This window comes from Frieseomelitta varia, unplaced genomic scaffold (genome assembly GCF_011392965.1).
Source record: "Frieseomelitta varia isolate USP_RPSP 00005682 unplaced genomic scaffold, Fvar_1.2 scaffold_135, whole genome shotgun sequence".
Taxonomy (NCBI): domain Eukaryota; kingdom Metazoa; phylum Arthropoda; class Insecta; order Hymenoptera; family Apidae; genus Frieseomelitta; species Frieseomelitta varia.
Window position 1 is genome coordinate 1,097,723 of NW_025109028.1, and position 14,106 is coordinate 1,111,828.

The window sequence follows — 14,106 nt, forward strand, 5'->3', positions numbered from 1 at the left end:
AATTATAATGTTTAGGTACAATACCTTTATCTTGTGATGTTGATGTATAAAGGTGTAACTCGTGAAAAATCATTAAGCTAAGGTTTCTGCAAAATCGTAAATCGTATTTTATTTTTATAAAAAAAACTTTGTTTTTTATTAAGTAAATACACATACGTGCTCGTACAATAAACACATTTTAAAAAATGTTCTATTTAATATAGTAGGATAGTTATTTTAAAAGATCATATTATTAAAATTTATCGTTGATAAATACATTTCCATTTATGGCATTTATAAAACTAACGGTTTTAGGAACATTTAAAATAAAAACGATTTTAATATGTTTTTTTTAATTTAGTTAAGTAAAAATTTTATAAAATGAATTATATAAAAAAATATATATATATATAAATATATATATTTACTTTTATTTCCATAAATAAATAAATCCAATAAATCGTTACTTAAATCATTTACTTAATAATATGTTAAAGAAGATAGCACATGTATCAGAAAGAATTGTGAAATATATCATAAATATATTGTATTTACATAATATTTCAGTGCATAAGAGAAATAGTTAACACTTTGAGCGATATATTATTTCTATATATTTTTTCTATACTATTCTTAATTTCTACTCTAATTTTTTTATGTTACTTATCAAATTCTTATTTTCTGATTTTTATCTTTGTTTGTTAGAAACAGCAAGATTTGAGAATAGCAATGGAAGACTCATTTAATTTTTCAAAATTAACTAACTTTTTACATCAGACCTTGGTATTTACAGAAGAAGCAAAGAATGTATTAAAATCAAATTGTGATGAAGCTATGTATTGTTTAAAACCATTGTATACAGAAATTTATCCTCAACAGGAAGATAATAAAGTTGTTTGTACGTGTGTCAAAGTAAGGCCATTATGATATAAGTATTTTGTATAATTGTTTACATCAAGATTATATTTAATTCCTTTTTTCTATTTAAAAGACCAAAACCGAAGTTGAAGAAATTGCTGCAGATATTAGTAGAGCATTAATACAAACACAGCAATTACGAGAAACATTATCTTCCAATGTAACTGAAAGAAGTTCAAAATGCTACATTATGTATGAATGTTCTCAAGCAACTGGTAAATATTTAAAGAAATTTTTAAAATTAATTGAAAAAGTAATATCTTTAGTTTATTTAGTTATTACATGTATTCTTAATTGTAGGAAGTAAAACACAGAAACATGTAAAAAATTTAAATATAAACTGTAAAAATATATATTTGGAACAAAACCTTCATGGTAAAAAACCAAATATTCAGAAGAAAAATATTGATAAAGGACAAAATAAGATAGCACAGAGAGATCAACTTAAAAAAGCAAAGAATAATAACGAACAATTAGTAACACAACCAAAATTATCAGGAAGCAAGAACTTTCTTGCAATAAATAAAAGGAATATTAAAAATATAAAAGAAGTTAAAGACAAATTGAGAAATAATGTTAAATCTAATACCTCCATAACAAAGGTATTTCATCTACTTATATTGATCCACTTTTAAAATTTGAAATGTATATTGTAATTTTTATTAACTCATCTATTTGTACAAAAACTTGTATTTATATAAATGTGGTACATATTTCATACCAAATATTTGAATATAAAATATGAATAAGTTTTATTATTATAATATATGATGTCATTATTGTAGTTTATATATGATATAATTTATAAACATCAATTTTTTTGTTATATGAATATTTTGAAATTTAATTATTTTATATTTAATTAGTTACTGTTTAATATAATTTTGCTTTTGTGCAGTCAAAATGTATTAAATTTGATGAAAGAAATTCTGCGGCATCAACAAGTGAATTAAAAAATTTAATACAAAAAATGACAATTAAATCTGATGACTGTACACTTTCTAATAAATGTCCATTACATGAAAATAAAATTTCACAATATACCTGTGAGCAGAATTTAACAATTAAGACTTTCGTAGATTGTTTAAATACAACAGATATTCCAGAAGAAATAATTAAATCACTAAAAGTTTATCATAAATATTTGAATATTGAATATACAGAAAAATCATTCAATGAAAAACAAGAAAAAGAATTACATACGTTTTTGGTAGAATTTAATAAAATGGTAAGTGGATATAAATTTAATAAAAATAATTAGATTTGATAAAAAAAGTATAATAAATAATGTGTATATATATATATATATATTGCAGAATGAAATTGTTCAAAAAGAATTTGTACACAAAAATTATATCATGAATGCACTCTTTAAATTTGTATCTTTATTTCAATATCTTTTTTCTAAAACCATGAAAATTCATTTTGAAGATATTAGATCATTGTACACAGAATTAAGTTCTCCATGGAAAATGTATGAATTAAAAGAATTTAAAAATAAACAAATTTTGAGAAATGATACATACAGAATACCACATACTACATCTAATATGAAAGGATACATGTCAAATGGAATTTGGAACTCTTTTTATAATAAAAATCTTGAAGGTATAGTTGTATTTTTGTCACAATTAATATGTTAATTTATCCTATGTTGTTTTCTAGGGATGTCAAAAATATGTTGTATACGTTATACAAGCAAAGAGCAGTTGTTATTGTTCTCTGATATAATGCAACAATTTCAACATATACAGTACTATAATGATTTAATAAAGATTATTGCAGAAGATATACTTCCTAACGCGAACGCCTTTCTTAATTATACACAATCAGAATATGTAAAAATATATAAAATGATTTCTATTCTTTATCAAGGTTTAAATCCAAAAATTCCTATTTTAGTAAGAACTGATAAATAAAGATATTAAATAATAAATGATTAATTCAGAAATTGAGCATTGATACATTTATCATTTATGTTACTATAGAAACTACAAAACACAAATGTATTGATGTGATATACAGTGCATAATTTTAATGTAATGCATAATGTAATTTAAGATATGTAAAATATTTTTTAATGTTAATAAAATAAACGTAAGGATTAATTTGTAAGTGATAATAATTATTATCTTAATTATTTAAAGGTATATTTAAATAATATGCTTTGATGAACTCTTAAAGACAAATTTTATATATATATGTATATATCTTCGTAGTTTATTAAGTAGATTATATTTTATCTTGAAAATGAAAATTTAGAACATGAACAACAACAATATGCAATACACTTATACAAAAAAAAGATTACAATTTGGGAGACAATGTAATTTTACAAATTATTGTAAAGTAGAAGCTGATATTAAACCAAATGCAGGGTACACGAATCACTATATTCAAATAGATCCTGTAACTCAAGGAACTCAGTGTAGCAAGATATATTCTGTTCATGAGGTATAAATTCACGTTCAAAATTATATATGTATGTATATCATTATTTGTATTATTATTTTTTTCTAGGTAAATACAAACACTGCAACATTTCGAGATAGTAGTATATATCATTCTGAGGGTGGTTGGCCAAAAGATTTAAATGCAAAAGATGTAGAACAGACAGTAAGATATAAACGCAAAATAGAAAAAGATGAACTATATATTCATACAATGCTTCAATTGCTACCTGTAATAATATTTCAGCTTGTTTCAACTTGTTTACTATAAATGATTTTATCAATGTGTATTTTAATTATTTTTAGCCAATGGAGCAATGTATTTTACAGAACAATGCTTGTAATATTTATGAACAATATTTTAGTTACATGGAGCCAGTTTCTTTAATACAACGTGTATATTCACGTACGGTGAATGTATATCGTGATATTTTACCAATAAAAAGACAAATAACACATCTTTCTTGGTCACCAGATCAAGGAAATCGGTTTGCGGCTAGTTATTGCAATACTGACTTTAAAAATATAATAAATGACAATCCTCAGTCATATATTTGGGATGTAGGTAAGATAAATCAGAAAACTCCAAAATATATGAAAAAAATTTATGATCCAAATTTGTAGAAAATCCAAATATGCCTTGTATGATCTTAAAACCATTTTGTCCAATTTTAACATTGGAATATAATCCTAAGGATAGTAATATACTGACTAGTGGCTTAATGACTGGTCAAGTGGCTTGCTGGGATATTAGAAAAGGATCAGAACCAGTTGAAACGAGTTTAGTGAAATTTAGTCACAGAGATTTATGCAATGAGGTTTTGTGGATAAATTCTAAAACTGGCACAGAATTCTTCAGTGCTTCTAAAGACGGACAAGTATAACAAAATGTAAAATGAACTGAAACATAATATATAAATGTAATAAGTAAATTAATTACAGATAATGTGGTGGGATATTAGAAAATTACAAATGCCTACAGAAACATTAGTAATAGATTTGTGTAAAACTGATGATCAAAATGTTAATAAAGCAATTGGAATTTCAGCATTACAATTTGAACCATCTATGGGTACACGTTTCATGTGTGGTCTTGAAAATGGTAAATGAAAATTTTATATTTATATTAATATTTTTATATTATATTAATATTAAAATTTTATATTTATATTGTATATTTTTATTTATATTCTGACATAATTATTTATTTTTAGGTATAGTAATATCAGGAAATCGTAAAGGGAAAACTGCAAGTGAGAAAATTGCAACACGATTTAAAGCACAATATGGACCTGTAATAAGTTTAGAAAGAAACCCAACGTTTGTTAAAAATTTTTTAACAGTTGGTGATTGGACAACAAGAATATGGTCTGAAGATTGTAGAGAATCTTGCATTGCTTGGACGCCGTAAATATATTAACAGTTATTTAATTTACATTAACATTAATACAAATTATTAAAATTCCAATTATTAAAATCAGTGGTCATAGAGATTTTTTGATGGGTGGAGCATGGAGCATAACACGATTTTCCGTATTTTTTTTGATAAAAATGGATGGAACACTGGATGTATGGGACTTGTTGATACAGCAAGATTCTCCAGTTCTTAGTGTGAAAGTATGTTTAATTTGATATATTATTTATATTTAAAAATTAAAATAACATATACTAGGTTTGTGACGAAGTATTAACATATATAAAACCACACGAACAAGGGCAATTAGCAGCAATTACTAATAAGAAAGGGACAACATTTTTACTTGAGTTTTCAGACGCATTAACCATTAATCAAAAAAATGATAAACTTTTATTTACAGCAGTAAGTTTTATTGATATTAAAATGTTTGCAATTTTTTTATCAAATATAATTTTATTATATTTTGAAATTAATAGCTTCTTGATAGAGAAACACGCAGGGAAAAGGTAAAAGAAGCTAAAAACAGAGAACAGAAACTAAAAATGAAGTCCCTTCGAAATACCAATTTTGAAACTGAATGTGCTACAGGAAATACAAAAAATTATGAGGATAATCCAAAGTGTCTTAATTCTAATACTAATAATGCGGTGTTAATACATTGTGAAGAAGATTATGACAACGCTATAAAAGCAGTAAGTTTGAAAGTAAATATATATATATAAAATTCAATTTTTTATTTTAATTACACTTTACTAGGAATTACTAAAAGAAGAAGGAATAAGTAATGGAACAGCGTAATAAATATGTGATGAGTAAAGTAATAAATTTTTATTATATGTAAATATAATTGAATAAATTGTTATATTCCTATATATTAAACTTTTATGTACATTTTATATATTTTTAATTTAATTACAATTTTATTTTACAATGATACATAATCGTTTGAAAAATTATTTTACGATAATTTTTTTTTATTCATATAACTTATTATAAATTTTTATTTATTAAAAATGTAGAGACATTAATATTAATTAATATTATAATTGTGTAAAGTATTTAAAAATCAAAATTAGGTTTTATTATATTGATTATTGTACACTATACATCTGTATCGCAACATAACTGAAGTTTCCGATAAATTTTAAACCTGTCGCGTGAAAGTTACTGAGAATCATATATGTGCATGCTTCTTTTCTAAGTATTTATTTTTAAATAGTTTCAAATTTCATTCATAGTATGCATATTGTGTTGTAACATAATGAAAAGAATTTATTGTAACTCAATAGAATCATTTTCATAGAAATAATATAAAAAATGTGGTATACTTGTATTGTATTTAAAAATCGAGCATTTAAACAATTTAATGCATTTTGTTAGTCAATAATGACAATTTACATATCAACTGAATGAATCTTAAGAATCATAGATGAAAATGGAGGTTGACATAACCTCTGAGAAATTCTACTTGGACGAACGGTTAAGGAAGATAAAATAAAATATGTTTTTGAGTAAGAAGTAACAAAAGAGACGACGTAGGATTAATTTGCATATTGCATAATTTATTTAATTGTAGAATACCGAAGCACAAAAATTCAGAAAATGAAAGTTTCATTTATTTTCCAAATGAAGTACTTTCAAAAATGTGTATTTTATTTGCTTTACCCCACATTTTTGCTCAACACAATACGCTTATTGTGTTTTACTTGACAGAAAACATTAATACATAGAATGTAAGCTAAAATTTTCTCACGTATTTTTATCAAGCATTTCTTAAAGATAGGAAATCTTAATAATTTTAGAAACAAAAACTACGGTGGAAGAGATTTTACAATTATAAAGTTCTAACTGGACTTGCAAATTGAATGAAGGATAAAATCGATAACATGGAATTGCAAACTATGTTAACGAAAAGGAAGCAGAAGAAACAGAATCAAAATGAAACAAATCTACGATCACGTATAAACAAAGATAACTACGAAACTAATTTTCAGGATAGTGATAATGAACGTTCGTTCTCCAATAACGCAAATATCACGAAAGATACGGAGGAATTTTTTCCAACATTCAATACAGATAATAAGTCCAAATTATTTGTTAACACAGACTCTATGAATTCTTCGGAATTTACATCGAAATCGATGGATGTTGTTGTCGACATTCATCAAGAGTGTGAAAAAGAAAAATTACACAGCGACGATGTTGAGCAAGACGAGTCGTCGAATAAGAAAAACTCATTTCTAACGGAATGCAGAAATGTGAAAGCATTTTCGAAAACGAACACTATTCACGAGAGAAAAATTGACAGATCAAAGGTCAATTCGAAACATCAAAATTTCCCGAGAGACGACGATGATATAAAAGTCGTAGATTCGTTGGATTTGATCGAAGAATTTCGAGAACCTCTGATCGAAAGAGAAAATGAAAAAAAGATTCAGTCAGCGACAAGTAACAAATCAAGCAAAAAGAATATTAGTCGATTGTCTGTTGAGGGAAAGTCATGCGGCAGAAAACAATGGTTCAAATCGAAAGATGAAATAGAAGAAGTAAGGAAACCAACGAGGAAAAGATGGTCAAAAGATAACACTGTAATTCGACTACCGGAGGCGAGAAGCAGTTCTTGGACAATTATATCGCCAGAAAGTGCATCTTCGAAGTTCATTCATCAACGTTCAGAAAAGCCCTCTCCGAAGAGGACGTTATCAGGACTTGACAACGAGGCGTTCGACTCGGAGGAAATTCTCACGATCGAGACTGATTATAACCGAGACAATCCGAAAATCAAAATGATTCACAGTGTAGAGGAACTGGAGCTTTCCACGTTCGATAGCCAAAGCCTTCGAGATTCGTCGAGCTATGAAAATAAATGTTTCAAGGAAACGGCGATTACGATTGAAGATATCAACGAGTCTGCAAATGTGGACAGCGAACGATCTGAAATTCAAAGGAAAAATGCAACGTCGGACACTGAACGCGTTGATAACTTTAACCATGATGATGTATCTTTGAAGGGTGGAACAAATCGTGGATTAATAAGCAAGAGGAAAAGTTTCGTAGAAAAGAATGACAAAGGTGTTTCTGATCATTTAAATAGTTCGCAAAGCTCGGAAGAAATCGTTGCGCGATCAGACGATCGTCTCTCCGAAGAACTATCGAGGAAGAATGACCGATTTTTGGTAAAAAGTAATCGAAAGCATTTTATCGACAAGGAAAATTCAGCCTCTGCCTCCGAGGATGAAAATCTCGATGAGAATCGTTTAAGACAATCCGCGCTATGTTCGGCAACTACTTCCGAAGACGATTTCAACGAGACTCGTTCTAGAGAAATACACGATAACGCCAAGTTAGAGAGATCCGACACGAAGCGAAAGAAATCGAAATTTAGAACAGAACATCGATCTCAAAGGAAGGATGAAAAAAGGTTTCGTAAAAGTATTTCGGCCCACACGCCGAGTATTGACGTCGAGGAAGATTCTAAAAAAAAGAAAAAGCGAAAGAAGAAGAATAACGTGAAATATATATCCGTGACGATTCATAGAACAGATATGTTAGAGATTGATTACGTGACGAAGCATCCGATGGTGAAGGTGCATATTGTGAAAGCTGAGAATGGAAAGTATTTGAAAAGTGAACACGGCGCGAGTACATATCTACAGCCAATAATAACGGGGAAATTTGATTTCAAAGAAAATAAATCTATAGTACCGGTATGGGAGGAAGAGCTCATCTTCGAAAATGACTTCAAAGAGATTCTTAAAATTGATAATGAACAGGTTGTAATTCTCTTTGAAATTGTCGATCTTTTGAGTTTCGCCGAAGCCAGCTTTAATTATGACAAATTTGGCAAGTTCCTGCTTATTACACGAATACTTTACAATAATTGAAGAACTCATAGCAAAAATATATTGTATCCAATTATAAAGTATAATGATATATATAACATGAATTATAATATTATAATAATGATTTATAATTTATATGATAATTTATATTCATATCATAATAATATAATTATTAATATCTAAGTTCTTTTTTTAACAATATAAAATATAAAAATATTCATCATATTATGTAATGACTTTAATTATATCTGTATTTAATTAAACTATGATAAGTTATTTATTTATTAAATCGCATAATTTTTATTCGACTAATAAATATCATTATCTAAAAGTTTGATAAAGTTCGTTTTTGTTATGAGGTCATCGATCAATTTTAAATCAAAATTAAAATTAATCGTTTGATTTTATTCGCCGATAGGTCATGAAGCTTGCTGGTACAAAGTTGCATGGGCTTTTCTAAAGCCTGTAGGACAGAACGAAGTATTACACATTGACAAAAAGGTCAGATTGCAACTGTATAAGCCTCGAAAAAATTCACATAAGTTTGATAGATTTCACACGTGCGAAGTAAGTTATCATTTAATAAATAACATAACGTAAACGTAATAAAATTTCTTTTATATCATAAATGACACGATTTTTCAGGATCTGTGATATGACGATATTAAATTTTGTCTTTTTAAATAAATAATACTTGTTTGATATTTTTATGAAAGTATTGATATTATTTTACTCAGTTAATTTTGATGCTAAATTTTTAGGTATACACGTGGTGGAAGTCGAATGTCCGAGAGAAATATCCCAGTAGTTTATTTGTTACTGTAAAATCCATTGATCCGCCTAAATTGGAATCTGTTTTCTATCGGCAGTTATCATTACGTGATGTATCTAACATACGTAATGAATCACAAAGAATGTCCGTTCAAACTTCAGAGTCTATAAACTTACCAAAATGGACTAGATTAGCCGCGCAATCATGTAAAATACCGAATGAAATTTTCTTTGAAACGGACATTGGCGAAAATGGATGTTTTTATGTAGCTTATAGCAACAATGGTAAATACTTGGCATGTTGCTTCTCTGAAGAACACGATTATCCTATCATCGTCTACGAGGTGAATATTACAAAATCTTTCACTTTTTTTATTTTTGATAGTTAAAAAAATTTGATTTTGAAAGGATTAATAATTATTTTATCCAAAAAAAAAATCGGAAGATATTTTCGACGATTAATTTTAGTGTATTTATAACATTATATTTTTACAATCTTACATATATTACACATTACATTTTATTTCATTAGGTTGAAGGAAAGAAGATTCACGTACGGTTTTCAGGGCACAAAACTTTCGTTTACTGCCTCAACTGGTCCAACAATGACAATTATTTGCTTTCTGTTTCATCAGATCAAACTGCTCGTATTTGGGATATACAGAATCAAATTGTAGAATATATAGAAGTAAGAATTTCAATATTTATTTGAAGATTATAGAAGTGATACATATAAGAGTTTATTCTTTTTAATTTAAATGCCATCTAGCATTAATATTATTATTTATAATTATTTAATTACTTTAATTTAATTGTTAGTTGTTTTTTCTGTGATCCTCATTTATTTTAATTATTTTAATTAGATATTTAATTTTATTGTGTTATTCAGATGATGCCTCATCCATCCTATGTGTACTGTGGTAAATTTGATCCTGAAAACTCTTCGATAGTAGCAACTGGTTGTTACGATCGCATAGCGCGTATTTGGATGCGAGATAAGAAGTTAAAAAATTGGGATCTTAGTCAAGAATTGGAAGGTCACGAAGGTTTTGTAAATGCTATGTATTTTCAGAAGAATAGTAACTTATTAACAGCAGATAGCGTCGGGATAATAATAATATGGATGTTAAAAAAAAGTCGAAAAATATCTAAGAAGGAGTGGCACATATCACGAAAAATAAAAGTCAGAGAAATCGATGGTATAATAATTAACACAATTATTTTGCATCCTTTGGAGTCTAGACTTCTTGTTCATTCAAGAGACAATGGATTAAAAATGTTGGATCTCGCAACTGGAGTAGTGTTGCAAAAGTACAATGAATTAAACAATCAGAGGTATTCTTTATCTTACAATTTTACGTTTCATGTTTCATTCTGGATTAATTTATTTCAAGTTGTTTTTATTATTTTAATTATTTGTTTCAAGTTTTTTAAAAATTATTTTTAGATATTTTTAGTATTACTTTTAAATATTATTTTAGGAAATAATATTTTAAATTAATGTTAAAGTATTTTTTACAGAATACAGTCGACAGCTTGTATTTCTCCTTGCGGCAATTTAATCTTTTGCGGTGGTGAAGATTCATCTTTGAACGTTTGGAATTTAGAAACTGGAAATCTTCTCGCAAGATATACTTTTGATCGACATTATCGAGCAGTAACCTGTGTAGATTATCATCCGTATGATCACGTATTAGCCTTCTCGACTTTTGGTAGTCCTGCGCCAGTGAGAATTTTAAGATTTAACAAGGACGCTACGGGTGAAAATATAGGATTAAAAATGATGGAAACGATCGAGAACGCAATGAATAACAACGATATTTCCATGAGATTCCTAAACACGTCCGTGTCTAAAGAAATGTCCAAAGAAAAACTGAGATCGAGTAATACGAAGAAAATAATCGAAGAGGCTTCGCAGTCTTGCAGAAGCTTGCAATCTAGTCAAAGTTACAACTCCAGTTTTCTTAAGCTTCCTGATAACGTTCTTTTAGAAAAAGATAAGTACAATGATACAATATGTAATAATACAAAGACGAAACTTCAATTATTAAATGAAACTGGACAAACAATGAAAAATCGTAGTGCGAATCGTTTGTATAATATTATTGAAAAGATTGACAGAATTTTATCAAATACGTCAAAATCGTCGGGTGATATTGAGTCTGGAAAGAATTTTGTCCTTCTTCAGGAATCAAGTGAGAGCAAACTCTTAACAAGTTTAAATGAAAACATAGAAAAACAGAAGAAGAAACTGAGAAAAAATAAATCTGCATATTTAAGTATCGAAGATAAATCGAGTTCTTATATTGAGTCAAGCGCAACAAGTAGCGATAAACCGAAGGTTGTAGAATGTTACACGATACAAAATGAAAGACTAACTGATTGTAACATGAAAAAAAGATCAAAAAGTGCAAAGGAAATAAGAAGTAGTAACACATTTAAAGATGACATATCAAAAACTTTCTCTGATAGTGCTACAAATTATCAGAAGATTAAAGTACACGATGAAGTTACAAAATTTTCGCCGCAAGAAAATATCGAGCCAGATTTTACTATTAAAGAGAATGATAAAAAATCAATAACTTATTATAAGAATAGTCTTCTTAAGAAGGATGATTCAGATTCAACCGATAGCACTGGAACATACATTGTAGAAAAAAATGACATAAAAGATAATGATAAAGATTTGATGAAAATGTTTGAAAATAAAAATTTAGTTTTAAATAGTACAGAAAGTGAAGTGAGTGTTAAACATTCCGAAAGTGATACTTCTATACCTAGCAATGCGACATTTATTATTGAGAATGAAATTTCTGTGTCAAAACCAAAGAAGAACAGTAAGTCTAGTTTGAAATAACATTTCTTTTTTTCTTTTTGAGAATATAAATATAAAAATCCGATATTTATTACCATTATTTAATTTACAGTATTTTTATGTTATCATATTTTATATTTAAGACAAATTCTTAATTTAAAAGGCGTATCATCTTATTACATACTTCATGTATTATATATGCATTTTTTATGAATTATTAATATATATATATAAAATATAAAACTTTATACCTGTAATAATGTTTCTTGCATAGCTTGTTAATAAATATGATGTTTAATATGTCTGTTATCATTTATTATGCAATGATATTTTTCTATTGTATCTTTCTATTTGTACATTTTTTTCAAAATTAATGAATTAATTTTACAGTTATAATATTCGGTTATAATATGGGAACAGAGACTAAATTAAAAATACTCTTCTGATATTCTCTTTTGAAATTATTATCAAATATTCGTATTATTTTTAATTTTTTAAAGAACTTTTTCAACATTAATACACTTGTCTTGAAAATTTTTTATGAATAAATATATAAAAGAAGTTGTATGAAATTTTGAAAAAATAAATATATAAAAAAGTGTTATATAAAAAATAACATAAGAAACATAATTAATATTTTATTAAATAAATGTTTATCATACATGAAGTTAGTTTGACAGCTGATCATAGATGCCCACAAAAAATGTGTATATTGTTCAATGACTGATATTTTAAGCATGGGATCTTTTTTTGGAGGAATAGCTAAAGTTTCTTTGAAAATAATTATACTTCCTTTCCTTTATTTGACGTATTTATACGGTATATATTTATCGAATTTAATTAACATAGCACTTATAATTTACATATTAATCATATTTAAGTTAAGTGGTGCAGTCATAAGTATTGAAAACGAAGATGACGAAGAGGTAGGAAATTTTTCTGCTTATTAATAATAAATAACAACATAAAAAAAATGCAACTCGAAATTTAAATTAGTGCAATTATTTTCAGAAAATAATTAATTTTTTAACATATTATGTCGTATTCGATAATTTGTTCTCACTAACATATGATTTTAATTTTCTACTTAAAATCGCATAAAAAATAACTTGTTTGTTCACTATTAACAGTATCTACGGTCGTAATAAGAAAATATCAAATTTTCATCAATTAATGACTACGTTGTCAATTTCACAAGAAAAATGAAAAGTTGAAAAAACTAATGGTTTATCCCTAGATTCATTACACGCATGTACATAATTAAAAAGTGACTCGCGAAAAAATCGAAAAATGGGCAGTATATTGACAACCCTGGCTACCATTGGCATCAGCATTATTTTTTATCCTTTCTTATTTCTTTGCTATGTTTACATCCTCTTCATTATGATTGTCTTCAACATTGTACATTCGTTCTATATTTTTCTCTTAATGTTACTTAACAGTCTCTCAGATAGTAGAATTACTGATTAAGACTATTACGTGAGTTACTTATAATTTACAAATAGAGATATGACTTTCAATTATTTATGTATACGTGTATTGGACAAAATTTGCATTATTGCCTTGCTTTCAGGATTTTGAAGATGCCGAATCTAATATCGAAACTGAAGATACAATTCAATCGCAAAGCACGTGAAATGCTGATACGATTACTTCCGATATGAAAAGAAATATAAAAATTTAGAATTTTATTCGTACTTACGTATTCGTTATTCATTAAAATAAGGAATAAAATATCCTTCGTAAAATATGTAAATAAAGAGCTTATTTTGAATATGAATAAAAATATTCTCGTTAATGTCTCTCGTACCAATCAACTGTTTCACAGTTGATCACATATGTATGTATATCAAAAAACATTCATATTGAGATACAATGTTGAAAGATGTATGTATGACTTACGTACATATTATA

General features: G+C 27.0%; 4 protein-coding genes across 9 annotated transcripts; all 4 read left to right on the forward strand.

The window, feature by feature from the left end:
• Window positions 1-392: 392 nt before the first annotated feature.
• LOC122531237 lies at window positions 393-2,128 on the forward strand (the record flags this gene model as incomplete). Its single annotated transcript, XM_043659002.1, has 4 exons — window positions 393-891; window positions 971-1,112; window positions 1,198-1,499; window positions 1,796-2,128. Coding segments are annotated over exons 1-4 (960 nt in total), but the record flags the coding sequence as incomplete, so codon positions are not given.
• Window positions 2,129-2,255: 127 nt separating this feature from the next.
• Window positions 2,256-2,993, forward strand: LOC122531193. Its single transcript, XM_043658923.1, has 2 exons — window positions 2,256-2,505; window positions 2,563-2,993. The coding sequence occupies exons 1-2, from the start codon at window positions 2,256-2,258 to the stop codon at window positions 2,814-2,816; spliced, it is 504 nt and encodes a 167-aa protein (XP_043514858.1). The 3' UTR covers window positions 2,817-2,993.
• A 123-nt stretch (window positions 2,994-3,116) lies between these two features.
• On the forward strand, window positions 3,117-5,600 carry LOC122531148 (dynein axonemal intermediate chain 2). Of its 5 annotated transcripts, none has more exons than XM_043658839.1 (10): window positions 3,117-3,351; window positions 3,418-3,579; window positions 3,654-3,912; window positions 3,972-4,225; window positions 4,290-4,449; window positions 4,562-4,754; window positions 4,829-4,964; window positions 5,165-5,166; window positions 5,252-5,456; window positions 5,521-5,600. In XM_043658839.1, the coding sequence occupies exons 1-10, from the start codon at window positions 3,163-3,165 to the stop codon at window positions 5,560-5,562; spliced, it is 1,602 nt and encodes a 533-aa protein (XP_043514774.1). In that variant the 5' UTR covers window positions 3,117-3,162; the 3' UTR covers window positions 5,563-5,600. The 5 variants fall into 5 exon arrangements, with proteins under 5 accessions (XP_043514774.1, XP_043514764.1, XP_043514757.1 ...); XM_043658822.1 differs by having other exon boundaries at window positions 3,118-3,351; window positions 3,972-4,165; window positions 5,020-5,166; window positions 5,241-5,456; XM_043658813.1 differs by having other exon boundaries at window positions 3,119-3,351; window positions 5,020-5,166; window positions 5,241-5,456.
• A 241-nt stretch (window positions 5,601-5,841) lies between these two features.
• LOC122531126 (jouberin-like) lies at window positions 5,842-13,933 on the forward strand. 2 transcript variants are annotated; one of them, XM_043658747.1, is made up of 7 exons: window positions 5,842-8,607; window positions 9,025-9,173; window positions 9,368-9,721; window positions 9,910-10,065; window positions 10,267-10,712; window positions 10,899-12,214; window positions 13,766-13,933. In XM_043658747.1, exons 1-7 carry the CDS (start codon window positions 6,630-6,632, stop codon window positions 13,771-13,773), a joined length of 4,407 nt encoding a protein of 1,468 aa, XP_043514682.1. In that variant the 5' UTR covers window positions 5,842-6,629; the 3' UTR covers window positions 13,774-13,933. The 2 variants fall into 2 exon arrangements, with proteins under 2 accessions (XP_043514682.1, XP_043514671.1); XM_043658736.1 differs by lacking the exon at window positions 13,766-13,933 and having other exon boundaries at window positions 5,842-6,497; window positions 6,567-8,607; window positions 10,899-12,309.
• The last annotated feature ends 173 nt before the right edge of the window (window positions 13,934-14,106 follow it).

What these genes read in the sequence shown, in the direction of transcription:
- LOC122531126 (XM_043658736.1), top strand. Translation starts at nt 6,630, where the DNA reads ATGAAGGATAAAATCGATAACATGGAATTGCAAACTATGTTAACGAAA. An exon ending in AAATTGTAGAATATATAGAA is followed by an intron (nt 10,066 to 10,266) that starts GTAAGAATTTCA and finishes TGTGTTATTCAG; the next exon opens with ATGATGCCTCATCCATCCTA. An exon ending in AATGAATTAAACAATCAGAG is followed by an intron (nt 10,713 to 10,898) that starts GTATTCTTTATC and finishes TATTTTTTACAG; the next exon opens with AATACAGTCGACAGCTTGTA.
- LOC122531193 (XM_043658923.1), top strand. Translation starts at nt 2,256, where the DNA reads ATGAATGCACTCTTTAAATTTGTATCTTTATTTCAATATCTTTTTTCT. An exon ending in TTATAATAAAAATCTTGAAG is followed by an intron (nt 2,506 to 2,562) that starts GTATAGTTGTAT and finishes GTTGTTTTCTAG; the next exon opens with GGATGTCAAAAATATGTTGT.
- LOC122531148 (XM_043658813.1), top strand. Translation starts at nt 3,163, where the DNA reads ATGAACAACAACAATATGCAATACACTTATACAAAAAAAAGATTACAA. An exon ending in CTCCAGTTCTTAGTGTGAAA is followed by an intron (nt 4,965 to 5,019) that starts GTATGTTTAATT and finishes AACATATACTAG; the next exon opens with GTTTGTGACGAAGTATTAAC. An exon ending in ATGACAACGCTATAAAAGCA is followed by an intron (nt 5,457 to 5,520) that starts GTAAGTTTGAAA and finishes ACACTTTACTAG; the next exon opens with GAATTACTAAAAGAAGAAGG.